General features: G+C 34.6%; 1 protein-coding gene across 1 annotated transcript; it reads right to left on the bottom strand.

Annotated features, from left to right (window-relative positions):
- Positions 1-866: 866 nt before the first annotated feature.
- LOC147282665 (F-box protein At2g26850-like) lies at positions 867-4,773 on the bottom strand. Its single transcript, XM_086246868.1, has 5 exons — positions 3,375-4,773; positions 3,129-3,208; positions 2,795-2,967; positions 2,519-2,593; positions 867-1,399 (listed from the first exon to the last, which is right to left on the bottom strand). The coding sequence occupies exons 1-5, from the start codon at positions 4,035-4,037 to the stop codon at positions 1,212-1,214; spliced, it is 1,179 nt and encodes a 392-aa protein (XP_086102994.1). The 5' UTR covers positions 4,038-4,773; the 3' UTR covers positions 867-1,211.
- Positions 4,774-13,887: the final 9,114 nt, after the last annotated feature.

Here is a 13,887-nt window from a genome sequence, read left to right on the forward strand (position 1 = left end):
CGCGCCGACGAGAAGAGAGAGAACGCAAAAATAGAGATGGGAAATTAAAAAAACATGGGGAGTCAAAGATGAGGTAAAAACATAGAGACTGGAATTTAAAAAAAAAAAACATAATTAAAATTTTATGGAAATTAAAAAAAATAAAAGGGGTAAAATTAAAAAATTAAAAGATGAGGAGTCAAACTTGGCTGGGTATTAGTTGACTAGAGGGTTAAAATATTAAGTATAAGATTGTGGGTTATGAGAAATGTAGATTTTGGGTGGGGATTATGAGAGATTTTTTCTCTAACAATGAGGTTTATAATTATTTACATTTCCAAATTTAGCAAAAGACATCGAATTTTATCTCATGTCTCAGTTGAGGATACAATATTCAAAGTATTCAAATAAATGACTTCTAGTTTACTAAGTACCAATTAAGAACTTTTCGTCAATTCAGTCATAAATACAGTTTAAAATTGGTTATGTGACCCGCACATAACAAATTTGTGGGGGCAAAAATGTCTTTTCTCTTAAAAAATAATCATTAATAGAATTTAAAAAAAAAAATTATAAAAAGAAAACTAAAAAAGAAAGGGTACGTAGGACCATATGAGACACAGAACCCTCTCACTCCCACTCCCACCCACCTCCATTCCCCTCTCCAAGGCACAAAATAAAGATAACAAAATCAATGAAATTACTGAAATTGGGGTAGACAAAAGTATAGCACATGAAAACAAGATGATTAGAAGGTAAAATATTTACATGTTTAAATGGGTTCCTCCCCTCTGCACTCAATAAGATTTGAACTTGCAACAGATGCATCTTTGCTGACTCCTACAATCTGGCTTTGGCTACACAAGATAACATGATGCAAGTTCATAAACGCATAAAGAGTATAATCCTTCATGTGAGAAAATAGCCAAAAACTTCCAATACATACAGAAGAATAGACACCCATATTCTACTAACAGAATATATGATATTTCCTTAGGCTTGCCAAAAAGAAATAACTGAAAGCTAGTCACCAGACTATGAATAACATGTAAATTAGAAAATTTCATAACATGTAATTGTATTTACGTCTGTTAATGGTCTCTACGTGTGAACAAAACCCTTGAGTATTATTTTGATCCTCTTAGAATGACTTCTATGACTATAAGCTCTTCATTCACAGCTTAATAATTATTTACAGACTACAGAGCAGTCATGAGTAAGAGTGGAAGGGTTTATTCCAGGACTTTGGTAGGCCACAAGCTCTTCCACCTTGCAATTTCCTCCTCATTGTAAAGCTTTCGGATTCCTCCATAAAAGCCATCTGCTTCATTGCCTTCTTCCCGGTGGTCCTTCCTGTTTATCGTCATTTGTCTCCATCGGGATCCCGGAGTATACTGACTGAACTCCAGTACTACTATATCTGTCACCAACACTACTACTTTGTGAGATACTTATAAGTTATAAACAATTCAGTGGTATATAGAAAACACAGTCAGGGAAAAGCATACTATGCAAACTGTTCCTTTCACCAGCTAAAGGGCCACAAAGGATTATGGGAAACAAAATCATGCATCAAACAGATCGTTTAGATATGTCAATAATCTTTTGTCAAGTACTCAGTGATGTGCTGATATGAGAAAAATGACAGCAATGCACAATTCCAGTAGCAAAAGATATTTTGTTTTTCATTTTCTATTTCATTGGTAATGAAATAATTCTTTGGATCAAATAATCATTAAAATGCAAGGATCAATTGCATGTCTTTGGGAAAATCGCTAGTAATATATCAGATTTCAGACTTTTTCATAACAAACAACCTTATCATACATCTATTTAAATCCCTCAAACCTAAGAAACAGAGAAGGAAGTTTCAGCCTTAGCTCATCAATATATCTTGATTTTAGAGTTTTATCCAGTTTAAGTTCACTAATTCATGGGCATGAACATAGCCATTTTGCTTCCAGAACAGGAGTGCACCTCAAAGTGCAGATGAAACGGAAAAAAGAAAGAATAAAAACAAAATGTCAGTCACCAAAGTAGCAACTAAGAAGACATAAAAACACATACATACAAATAAAGGTACTGCATACTTATCCATGTGTTTCAATTTTCTATTTTCATATGGAAAATAGATTTGTACAAAGTAAATGAAGATACTAGCAAGTAGCAACATAATCAACACAACACATCAATGCAACATATCATGAGTCAGTTAAACAAAGTAACAAATGATTACATAGTGAAAAGATAGAATTCACTGTTCTTTTGTTAATGTTTGGAGTAAAAGTGACCTATTTAAATTGTCCAAACTGGTTGACAGTGTGAAAAGAAATGCCATACTGAAAATGTCTACATGCCAAAGTTAGTGCCAAACTACTGAGAATAAAAGATATCCTAAATTACCAAGAGTTATGGAGATGTTAATGTCATCTCATGCTTGATGTTTACTTAGACAGAAGAAAAAGTATGTATTTCCCAGTAATAAACAAAAAACAAAGAAAATTCAGGAGAATTGCAGAAACTGAAATGGTTTTCTCACCATTGTAGTGACAACGGCAGTGATTCGGATTCCCATCACACAACTCGAAGTGACCAATGACCCCATACCACCAACCTATAATACATTAAATTTCAAATTATAGCTTTATTTGTCTACAAGTAATGGAAATTTAAAAAACCAGTATTAGCATATATTTTATTTTTTAGTGGATAAACAGTTAACACAGCCATTAAACACCCAAAATTTTACTAATAATTGAACCACACTGCTATTTAACATTGCCATTTTTATTGAAGGTGGGAATTAGAAACACACCATAAGGGAATTCTTTGTTTCTTCTCCACTGGATCTCAATATGATCACCGGGTTTTAAGTCATGTAAACAATCAGAAACATGAAGCATATGTGAGGAAGTATCAACTGGAGCCGCTCTTAGTCTATTCCACGGTATATTCTCCTCTATTGTCCTCCGCCCAAATGGCGAATACCTGCAATATAGAGTCCATTTTCAGTTCAAGAGAAGGACCTACTTCAAGGATAAGCTTTTCAAGCATCAAAATTCAGTGTTAAGTCCTAACATCAAAAAACAAGATTACCATAAGAAAGTATATATATGTATCTATAAACAAGGCCACTACTCTTCCTATACCTTGCTTGAAATGTATCCGTCCGTGAATCATAGCTCAATTGTGCATCATAACAAGACAGCATAAAGCCTACATTACCATTCTGCAGGAAAAGATATAAGAGTGTCATTGAATTGTTCAGCAACAAAAAGAACAACATGATTGCAGTTTATGCATCTTAGTAAACAGTACAAACTAACATTTTAACAAGAAAAATGCAGTAAGAAATTAGCAGAGATAACAATGGATATAGTTAGGTGCAGCAATACCTCACGGTTATAGACCTGAGCTGGGAACCAGAACTTTCCACTTTCAAGAGAAAGATACAAGGACATGACTGAATCAATTGGTAAAGTACTCCTCACTTTGCAACTTCCTAATTTTGGTCTAATCCATGAAAAAGGCCAAATACCAAAAAGAGACTCAAACAGGCCTTTTTTCTTGCTTTGATCAGAGAGGCTGCTTCTACTTCTTGAGGCTGCATGCAATGGCCATTCTCTATAAGCAGCAGCCTCAATCACTTTACCCCATTTCTCCTTCATATGCTTCTCCCAAAAATGATCACTTCTACACCTATCCTTCAAAGAAATACAAACTCCTGCCATGCTGCATAACCCAGATGGGGAAAGCCTCTCAAGAATGCATTCCAAGGTCAAGTCTGGCAAATCCAGGAGAGAAATACTTTCTCTCTCCTCCACATTTTCTACTCTTGAACTGAAAGTCATCATCTTCTTCAATTGGAAGGTGATGAATTGGACTAAACCTATGGCAAGCCTACTTTTCTTGAACCAGGACACAAGAAAACTTGATAACCCGCCCCAAAACCCAAGTGACAGCAATTTTAGCTTACCCTCCCATGATTGTAGAGGCTTGTGAGTGAAGGACTTGGAAAGAAGGATGAAGGAGACACAAGATATTATGAAGTAAAGCATTGGGTTGAGTGAACCTTCAAATGGGTCAATTGGAGTTTGGCATCAAATGAAAATAAGGGAAGAAAAAGAGGAACTAGTTGCAATTCAACCAATGGTGAATGCAAATATATATATATATACATACAAGTGTGTGCATATATAATATATGAGATTAGAGAAGGGTTAAAAGACGGCTATTATTTTGTCTTTTTCATTTGAGTCTGACAGAGAAAGATAAACCAATGGAAGTTGAAACTTGAGAATGTACTACTACCTAGTTTGGCCAAATGGGTAGCTATTCTTCAAGTGGGGCCTCAATTAAGAGAAGTTAACACTGCAACCGACAAGCTTTGATTGCTGGTAATTAAAATCCCATTCCCACCATTAAAACTAAAATTCAAGAAAGTAGAGGGGGGGACTCTCTCTGCTTCTTAAATGCTATGGCATCAACAAACAGTGAAAACCCACCGGTAAGATGGAACCAAATTGTACGGACAGTGGGTGGTGGGGGGCAGCTGTCGTGAGTTTAAGAGATTGAAAAGATTTGAGAGAGAATATAATCTTGGAAAACAGTCTTCATGTGATCAGATTTGGAGTATGAGAAGAAGTATAAGAACCCATCAAAGGGGTGAGTGGGTTAACAATTAAGCCTAATCAATACAGGTAGGTGGTAATAGACCAGAATTAGGTGGGTTAGACACGAAGATTACCCACAAAACTGGCAACTTTTACAGAAGAAAAATATCAAAGTTTGTAGCAAAAGCATAATTGCTTGATGGGTTCATATTTCATAATAAAAGATGTGGATGAACCTGAAGTGGGTCCTACTTGGTTCATCCAATTTTCATCACAACTTTCACTATCTTTCTCTTTAAGACTTTATCTATATTGATGATGGGGTTTGGGGGTTTAACACTTTATAGTAAATGGTGGTACTTTTTGGTGGGTGTCAATGTGAGATGTCACAAGACCATGTGTACATTAAGAGCCTTTGGCCTAACTCCCACCAAACTCCCATCACCTCCGGACCACAATAACCATGCAATTGTTGCTGCACAAGTTGTGCCAAATGTCCAATGAAAGAAGGACGTGCGTTCTTATGACTTGGGTTGAAGTGAAATTTGTGAATACCATTCATCACTAAAAGACATGCATTGGAATATTTGGTTGGGACTATTTATGCCTTTGCCTTGTTACCTCTGTTAGTTCCAATGTTCCTCCATGTTTTTCTCTTCATTATTCTATGAGCCTCACATAGTGACAAAGTGACACACTTCCTCCTTTTTCTTTTCATTTATATGTTTCTAATAATAACAATAATAACTTATATTTTACTACGCAACTTAAGAAACATCACCCATTGTTCAACTTCTGTTGATACTCCCAATTTATTTACTACTCTATAAACAAATATAAAAAAAATTCCAAACCCAACTTTACTCCCCCACCAATCTCGGTAACTCCATTTTTCATAATGGAGAGGCATTTACTATTTGGTATAATGGTTTATACCACAAACTAAAACTATATGCTAGCTAGGAGCCTAGGGAAGCTTATGAATTAAGCACTTTCATTTAACAAATATGCCTTGTAAATAATATATAAAAAAGATATTAAATTGGTTGCTTGGCGCCTTGGCCTATGCTAAACAATGTTTATCTAAATAATATTTTACATATTTGTACTTTTGGCTATAGGTTGTTCCCCACCTATTATACCTATATCCATTTCCAAAGTCTGCTTTTGTCCAAAAGGGGCTGAAGTAAGCAAAGATCGAAAGAGGGATCTCCCATAATATTAGAAAAACAACATTTATTTGTCGGAAGCATGAATTGCACTTCCACACCATTCATTGGAAGCATGAATTGCACTTCCACAACATTTTGGCATGGCCCAGGCGCTGACACATGCTTATGCTTGTGACCGTTGCTAGCCAAACTGCCAATGCGTTTTTTTTTTTTTTGGCCAATGCGTTCTTGATATATCCAATTGGTTACACTTTTTTTTACCAACTGCCACTAAATTGGCATAGCCAAATAGCCAATGGCATGTTAAATATATTTAAATATATTCAATAATATATTATGTATTTCCTTTTCAATAATAATATTTAAATATATTTAATATTATATTTATATTAAAGATTTTATTAAAATAATTACAATAATATAATTATTAAATTTTAATTTATAAGAGTATATATAAATATACTTAATAAATTAAATACGTAGAATTTTGCCTTTTGCCTCTAACAAAGTACAAATTTGTGTATTTGACTAAAAGCAAAGAAGCTAAATCTTACATTTAGCCTTACATCTTGCCTTTACCGATGTACATGCTCTTAGTATTAATATTTAGCTTTTCCCCACCGTGCAATACTTATTGCAATCAACTACTAGCTTATGTACCAAAGCTTTTTGTTAGGGCCAATCACATATTAGTCCAAATTGGAGATACATAACACAAAAAAGTTCGTTCATTTTAGGTACCAAATTTCAATAATTTTGTAGTTTAAATACTAAAATTTAATAATATTTTAGATTAAGTACTAATAGAAAAGTCAAACATAATAATATATTAAAGGGTACTATAATCCACAAATATTATATCACATATCACTACAATAAAAAAAATATGGTCAATCACAAATAAATCAATAAAAAAATATTTAGTTTGTTTTTGACTGCTACGCAGCAAAACGACGTAGGATTTAGCTCCCAGTGAGACTTAAACCCTAAGGCATAAGCTCCGGAACCTTAATTCTAAACTCTAAACGACATTTATATCATGCACCTCATTTCTATACCCTACATCACATTTCTATACCCTAAATTAAATTAAGGGCAACGTTGTAATTTTATGCTCACAAATACAATTAGACTACATTAGCCAACTTTTAAGACAATATAAAATCCTCAAGGACAAAAATGTCAGATGAAAAAGCCCAAAACAAAAGGGTCAACATGTTTGTGACCTAATCTAAAAACCTACATTTAAATTTGGTAATCCAATTAAAATATTATATGATCTTCATGTTATTTTAAAAAAATTATTAGAATTTAATATTTAATGTTAATTTTCTAAACACAAAATGGGGGACTCAATAAAAAAAGACATTTCCGTCTATTTTTAAATTGTCGATCGACAATTGAAGCGGATCAATTCACAAGGCCGAAAATCAATCAGTATGCCAGTCAATAACATTCTTGTTATTGTTGATAAGATATGAAAATCAGGTAATAATGATTCCACCATCTAGAATAATAAACCTTGTCAAAAATGGGATCAAAACTGCAAAAGAAAAAAAAAATTGCAAGCATGTCACTCGATTGACAAAATGGGTAATTCATCGATTTTTAAAATATGGAGTGAATTGATTTATTTTGAAATGAAAATAAAATTTATTTACCATCAGAATATGTATAAAGATTTTTTTAACATTAACTATCTTATTATGCATTTGTATGAAGAAAAAATAAAGGGTTTCATTGACTCCATGAAGCACCAAATTACAATGTTTTTTATTTATTTATTTTAACTACTAAAGCTTTATGTTATTTTAGTTTCAATACCCATTTTAAGCTTAACAAAAAATGTCGTTCTATAGATTAATCGATACGTTTGTTGATCGATCAGCTAAATATTTTTTTTATTTACAAACTCAGTTGTGACTATATAACAATCACAATTTTTGACTAAGGTACAACGTACTGTTAGAGTTTATTACATTAGTTGTAGGGCATAGTCACAGTTGTTAAGGTTTAGACTTTAGGGTTTAATCTCTAAATTGTAGTACTTCAACCCGTAAGCATATACCTAAGCCTTAAACCCGTATAAACCCTAAATAGTTATGAACTCCATATTTACAGTCATAATTGTGATTTTGGAGTAGACACAAGTCACACAACTATATATGGAACAAAAAAATCACACAACAGAGCAATTAGTGGACAATACAAGAAATCTTTGCTTCAAACCAGATTTTTAGCCCCAAATGAAATCTTGTTTGGTATCTAACTAAAAAAATATTGCTATTAGTAGTTTTATTAAAAATAGTTTCCCATTTAGTATTTAAACTGAATTTTCTAAATAGAGGGTAATTTTAAACCCCCTAAACCAACCAAAAAGTTTTCCTAAACCCCCACCTATCTAGAAACTCTCTGACGCGCGCGCTGACGCACTCTGACGCGTGAGCTGACGCTCTCTGACGCGTGCTGGCGTGGATCAGTGAAACTGAATTTTAGAAATTTAGTTACACGAAAAAAATATAATTTTACGTTATTATTAATTAGAATAAAAAAAATAATTACACCATTATTTTGTACGAAAAATAATAATAATAATTACACCTTTACTTGACAAAAAATAACAATTATATCAATTCAGTGTTTCACTAGAGACTAAATTCAGTTTCAGTCTGAATTCAATTTCAGTGAATTTAGTTTCAGTGCATTCATTAAATTCAAATTCAATCACTGAATGCACTGAAACTGAATTCAGTGAAATTGAATTTAGTGAAACTGAAACCCTAGACAACGTCGTCCGATCATCTCACACGCGACGAGTACACGACAGTCGCCACTGCCTCGATCTGTTTCATCATATTTCAAGACCACAATTTCATTCAAAATTTATTTAAAACTCATGTTTCACGAACTGAAACTGTTTTACGAATTGAAACTGTTTAATCAATAAATGAAGTAAATTTGTATATTCTTATAAATCAATTACAAAACTCACATTTCTATCCGATTAATAACAAATTCAATTAAAACAGATTCACAAACTATACATTTCACAAACAGATTCACAAATCAATTTCAAATTAGAGTTTTCAAATTAGGGCTTTTGAAATTCAATGCAATTGAACCTAAATTTGTATACCAGTAGAGAGAGACTGTCAAGGGGAGAAGAATGAGACCAGAACCATTTCAATATGCTGCCGGAATCGCCGACAACGGCGGCGGTAAGTCTCGGACCTTCTCGACGTCGATTCGCAATCCACGGTGGTCAGTTGGAGAATTAGAGACCACCATCACACTCACCACGTTGAGAGGAAGCTTCTGGAAGTGGAAAGCGGCTGCGACGTCATCGGAATCTCGAAGTCACCGCCGGAGATGATGATTGGACTTTGGGCTGCATTTGGGTTTCTATGGGTTTTATGGGAAATAGAAGGTCATGGATAGATAGAGGAGGAAGAGGCGAGAAGAACCCAACCGGTCCGACACCTCATCGTCGCCGGAATTGGCGGATCGCCGGCGAGGGCGCTTGGGTTTGCCTAGACCCGATCCGGCGTCGATGTTATGATTCGCGGAGAGTGGAGGGCAAGGAGAGGAAGAGGAAGGAGAGGCGAGCGTGATAGGACCGGTATTGCCGGCAACCGTCGCCAGACAGCGGCGCACGCACCGGCGATAGCAGCGGGGAGAGAGAGAGAGAGAGAGAGAGAGAGAGAGAGAGAGAGAGAGAGAGAGAGAGAGAGAGAGAGAGAGAGAGAAGCAGAGGGGAGAGAGGGCACGCAGATGGGAGAGAGAGAGAGAGAGAGAGAGAGAGAATAAAGAAAAGGGGTAAAACTGGAAAATTAAAAGATGAGGAGTCAAAATTGGCTGGGTGTTAGTTGACTAGGGGGTTTAAAAAAATATTAAGTGTAAGATTGAGGGTTATGAGAGAGGTAGATTTTGGGTGGAGGTTATGAGAGATTTTCTCTCTAACTAGTGGGTTTATAATTATTAATATTTTTCTAAAATAAAAAAGAATCTTTTTAAGAGAGAGGAAAATAGTAACACAGTGATCGAAAAAGGATTTTATTCGAAAAGTTAACCATGTTATCCTTTTTATCCATATCAATTGCTTAGAGAATCTTACAAGTCCAGGACAAGACTGTTCATTACTTGGACTTTTAAGTAAAAAAAGTTGGGTATACAGGCAAAACAAAGGAAATTGACATTTCCACCTCCTCTAAAAGTTGGAGAGATACCGAAATCACCAACATTTTGTTAATGCTCTTTAATGATATGGGCTAATGAGGCTAGCTAAGGCTACATAGAATCTTGGTCTTATTGCATACTAAAAAGTACCTCTGAGTCTGAGATATTATCCTCCAAATCTAATTTGGTGCTCATAGCATTATGCCAAAGCAATTCACAACCCCAAATAATTAGTCATCTCAATTCAAGAAGGGCACCATCTCTTAAACAACCACCATTATTGAGGCAGGGACTAATGGTATTGGTATGTTGTGAAGGTCAATATAATTTTATAGTGGGATACTCCACCAAAAGGGTGAACTTACTAATTAATAATAAATTTGCCCAAATGGGATTTGTGTTGGCATGGTAGGGGACTAGGAGGAAACAATGAATTAGACTTTAGGGGATCAAGTGGGGTCTTTGCCCTTTTGTGAAAAAGAGTTTTGGCAACAATTGTGGTTGAAGTTGGGTCAAATTCAGGTTGTGGGGGGTGGTCCAACACCACCCAACCACTTAATTAACTCATTAATAATTCCACTACTAAGTACTAACTACTATTTCTCCATCTTTTTCTAGGTGAAAATTTTTATTTCCATTTGAAGAAGCTTTTCACTACTCGGTAGTTGGTGATTGCCTCGTACCAATATTTCTGGGTTAGGGAACCACAAGAGGTGTTGAGCCCATGCTTTATAATTTGAAAGAGAACTGAAAACATTTTAGCTAGAATTGAAGCCTCAAATTATAGTTTGTTTGATTGCAGAAAAAAGAAAAGCAAAATGGACAACGACAACAATATTGATAATATATGGCTTTTTGTATAGGCATGATTGGTAACTTTCGAGAATGTCATGGTTATGTTTTTTTTTTTTTTTTGTCAGAATTATTGTCATGGTTATATATGAAGACGTACGGCATAATGGTTTCCATATGCTGCCATGCATGAATATCCGAGAGAGCTACTGCTAACTACTTGTTGCTCCAAAGGCCTTCAGCTGTGGTGAGTGTGAGAGTGAGAGTGAGTGCGAGAGTTATGTATTGGTTAGGGGTGGGCACGGGATGAAGGGGGACGAGACTTACCTCATCCCGTTTCCATCTTATGATTTGAGTTCGGGATCGGTACGGGATGAGATGGGGGTTTTGGGATTATGGTACCATCAATGTGTCTTGCCCTCATATTCCCGTACCAAACTAAATTGGTATAGGTTCGGTACCATCTCGATCCCAGACAAAAAAAATAAAAATTCAATTGACTAGTTGACTGCTTTGCAGTGTACAGCTGCACAGAATACTGGACATGCATTGATTAGTTGTGAATAAATGGGTGTCCAAATAAGTAGCAAAGATTATGAAAACAGAAGAGTTCAAAAGCCTATCACATATGTTCCCTATTTGCTTGTCCAATTCGGTTGTTTGGCAGTGGTGTTACTTAGGAAGAATTGGGCTTAGTGTTATTTATTAAAAAATGAAAACAAGTTAAAAAATGGATTGGGCTTAGTGTTATTTGGCCCAATTAAATGAAATAAATAAATTTTTAATTAAATTTTAATTAATTGGTACGGGACGAGACTATATCGGTATTGAACCTTCAGGACCAATCTCATCCCGTTTGAGATTGGTACGGCGTTTGAAAACAGAAAAACTGAATGAGACCAAATGATACGGAATGACACAGAACGGTATGGTTTCGGTATTTTCGGTCTTAATGCCCACCTCTAGTATTGGTATTGGAACTCAATTAGTAGGCCGGAAAAATAAGCGTTATATCATTTGGGTCCAAAAAATAGGTGTGATACATGGGTCCGGTTGAATGTGAAAGAAAAGTGGGGCCTAATGTGTGTGAAAAGCAGCACAAAACTTGTCCAGCAAGTTGCGCACACGGACGAATCAGATGATCCGACCGTTGGGGATCAATGGCTCCCTCCGTGCGCAATTTAATTTTTTTTTTTTTTCAAATATGGGCTGTAGCCGTGCACATTTGGGCCGTTCATCAAGTAGTCATTGGTAATCCAATGGCTAAAATAATTTATTCGTTACAACTTCATTAAAGAAATCATATTTAATCAATAAAAAATCCATACAAATTCTGAAAAATTTCGAAAAAATGCCACAAAATCACAAAAAATTGATAACGGTTAGTTTAACATTTACTTTATAAATTTGTCATTCCCACCTCATATTTTTACTCACTCATCTATTTTTTGCATATTAAATTATTGTAAAAAAAATTTCTTTTTAATCATAGTCAATCCAAAGGGAAAGAATTGGTCCACTCGTGGGAACCACTTAAGATTGTATTTGTTATTTCATCATCGTTCTTTATTGTTGGGTGTTGCTGCTGTTAATTTTATGTACGTGCTAGTCCTTAGTTGTTAGTGTGATTTCCTTTATATATTTGTCGTCATTCATATTATGAAATACAATAAATTGTGTTGTGTTTATCATTTTTATGCATTTCAAACATTAAAAAATACCAAACAACTTGAAAAACCGTTGGTGGAGAGAAAATATAGAATTTATAATTTGGGTAATAAAATTATAAATCCAAATATATTCAATGTTGATCTTATATTAAAGATTTCTTTAAAATAAAATCAATAGCATAATTTTTATAAATATTTAAGTCATAAATTATAACTGAACCATCACTTAATCTAAATTAGGCTTAATTTAATTAGGTACAACTGTATTTCTCTCAAGTATGAGTCTATGACTCTCAGCATGCAGCTTCAGCACATATGACTATCACTCGCAGATCACAAAATCATTTTTTATGTCACTGTATTACTCACACACTCATTACACCACTGTGGCTGCCCTTACCCTAACCTCTCAGATAGAGATATATATATATATATATATATATATATCACTTGGAACCCAGTAACTATAGAATGTACAACAGTACAATATAATGCGATTAAATTCCATTTGGACCAAGTTCCTTTAAGATTAACTTATATAGTTTTGATTGTGGCAATTTTGCCTTTTAAGCATAGTTTTTTAATAGTTAACTTCATCAAATTGATCCTTGGCCAAAAAAAAAAAAAACTTCATCAAATTGATCGACAAAAATAGCATGCGACTCATAACACATGCTAATTAATACAATTATTATTTCGGATATAATTAATGCAATTAATAGACACAAATTGAGAAGGTAATTTTTTTTCCTTAATTATGCATTTTCTTTCAACTCAACTGAACAATAAAAAGACAACATTGCATGAAGCTCATTTTGGGAGGCGATTGTGCCAATGAGCATTCCCATTGGAGGCTAAACATGAAAATAATATGCGTATTAGAGCTGTCTATGGCGATGTAATTCATGTTAGCTCCTTCGGCACCAGTTAGGAGTAGTTATTGTGTAGAACCCTAATAAAGAGAGATCGATGGAGTGACAGTACGGCTTAAGCACCAAAGCTTAATGGATATGCAAAGCAGTCACCTAGAACTAAAGGAATATTATATACATCTCAGCATTATTGAAGAATACAAAATATCAAAGGGCAAATAAGACACATAATATGGAAGATATTTAAGCAGAGTTCCAAGAAAAAAGAGTGGCTAAACAAAGGACTTAAAGAGCAAGCATAATTCTGGAGGCAATGCGAGCCCCCAAACAGTCAATAGGGGAAAGAGAGCACCTACATAAAGTCCCCAATAGGACACTAGCATCACCACTAGATCCAGTACTTGTACCCTTGTTGGAACTTTATAAGGGATTCACTTTCCCATGTTAAAGGAACTATTATCATTAAAAGATTAAGTAAAGAGCAATAGTATATATACATAAAAATCATCTTATACAACTAAGTAATTATTAATAATACATAAAACAATAACATAACTTTAAGTTATTAAGTGTAGTTGTTGGGTAGTCCAGTTGGAAGGGCCTTAGAATTAAT

Source organism: Dryas octopetala, chromosome 6 (genome assembly GCF_963921425.1).
Source record: "Dryas octopetala chromosome 6, drDryOcto1.1, whole genome shotgun sequence".
NCBI classification, from domain to species: Eukaryota; Viridiplantae; Streptophyta; class Magnoliopsida; order Rosales; family Rosaceae; genus Dryas; species Dryas octopetala.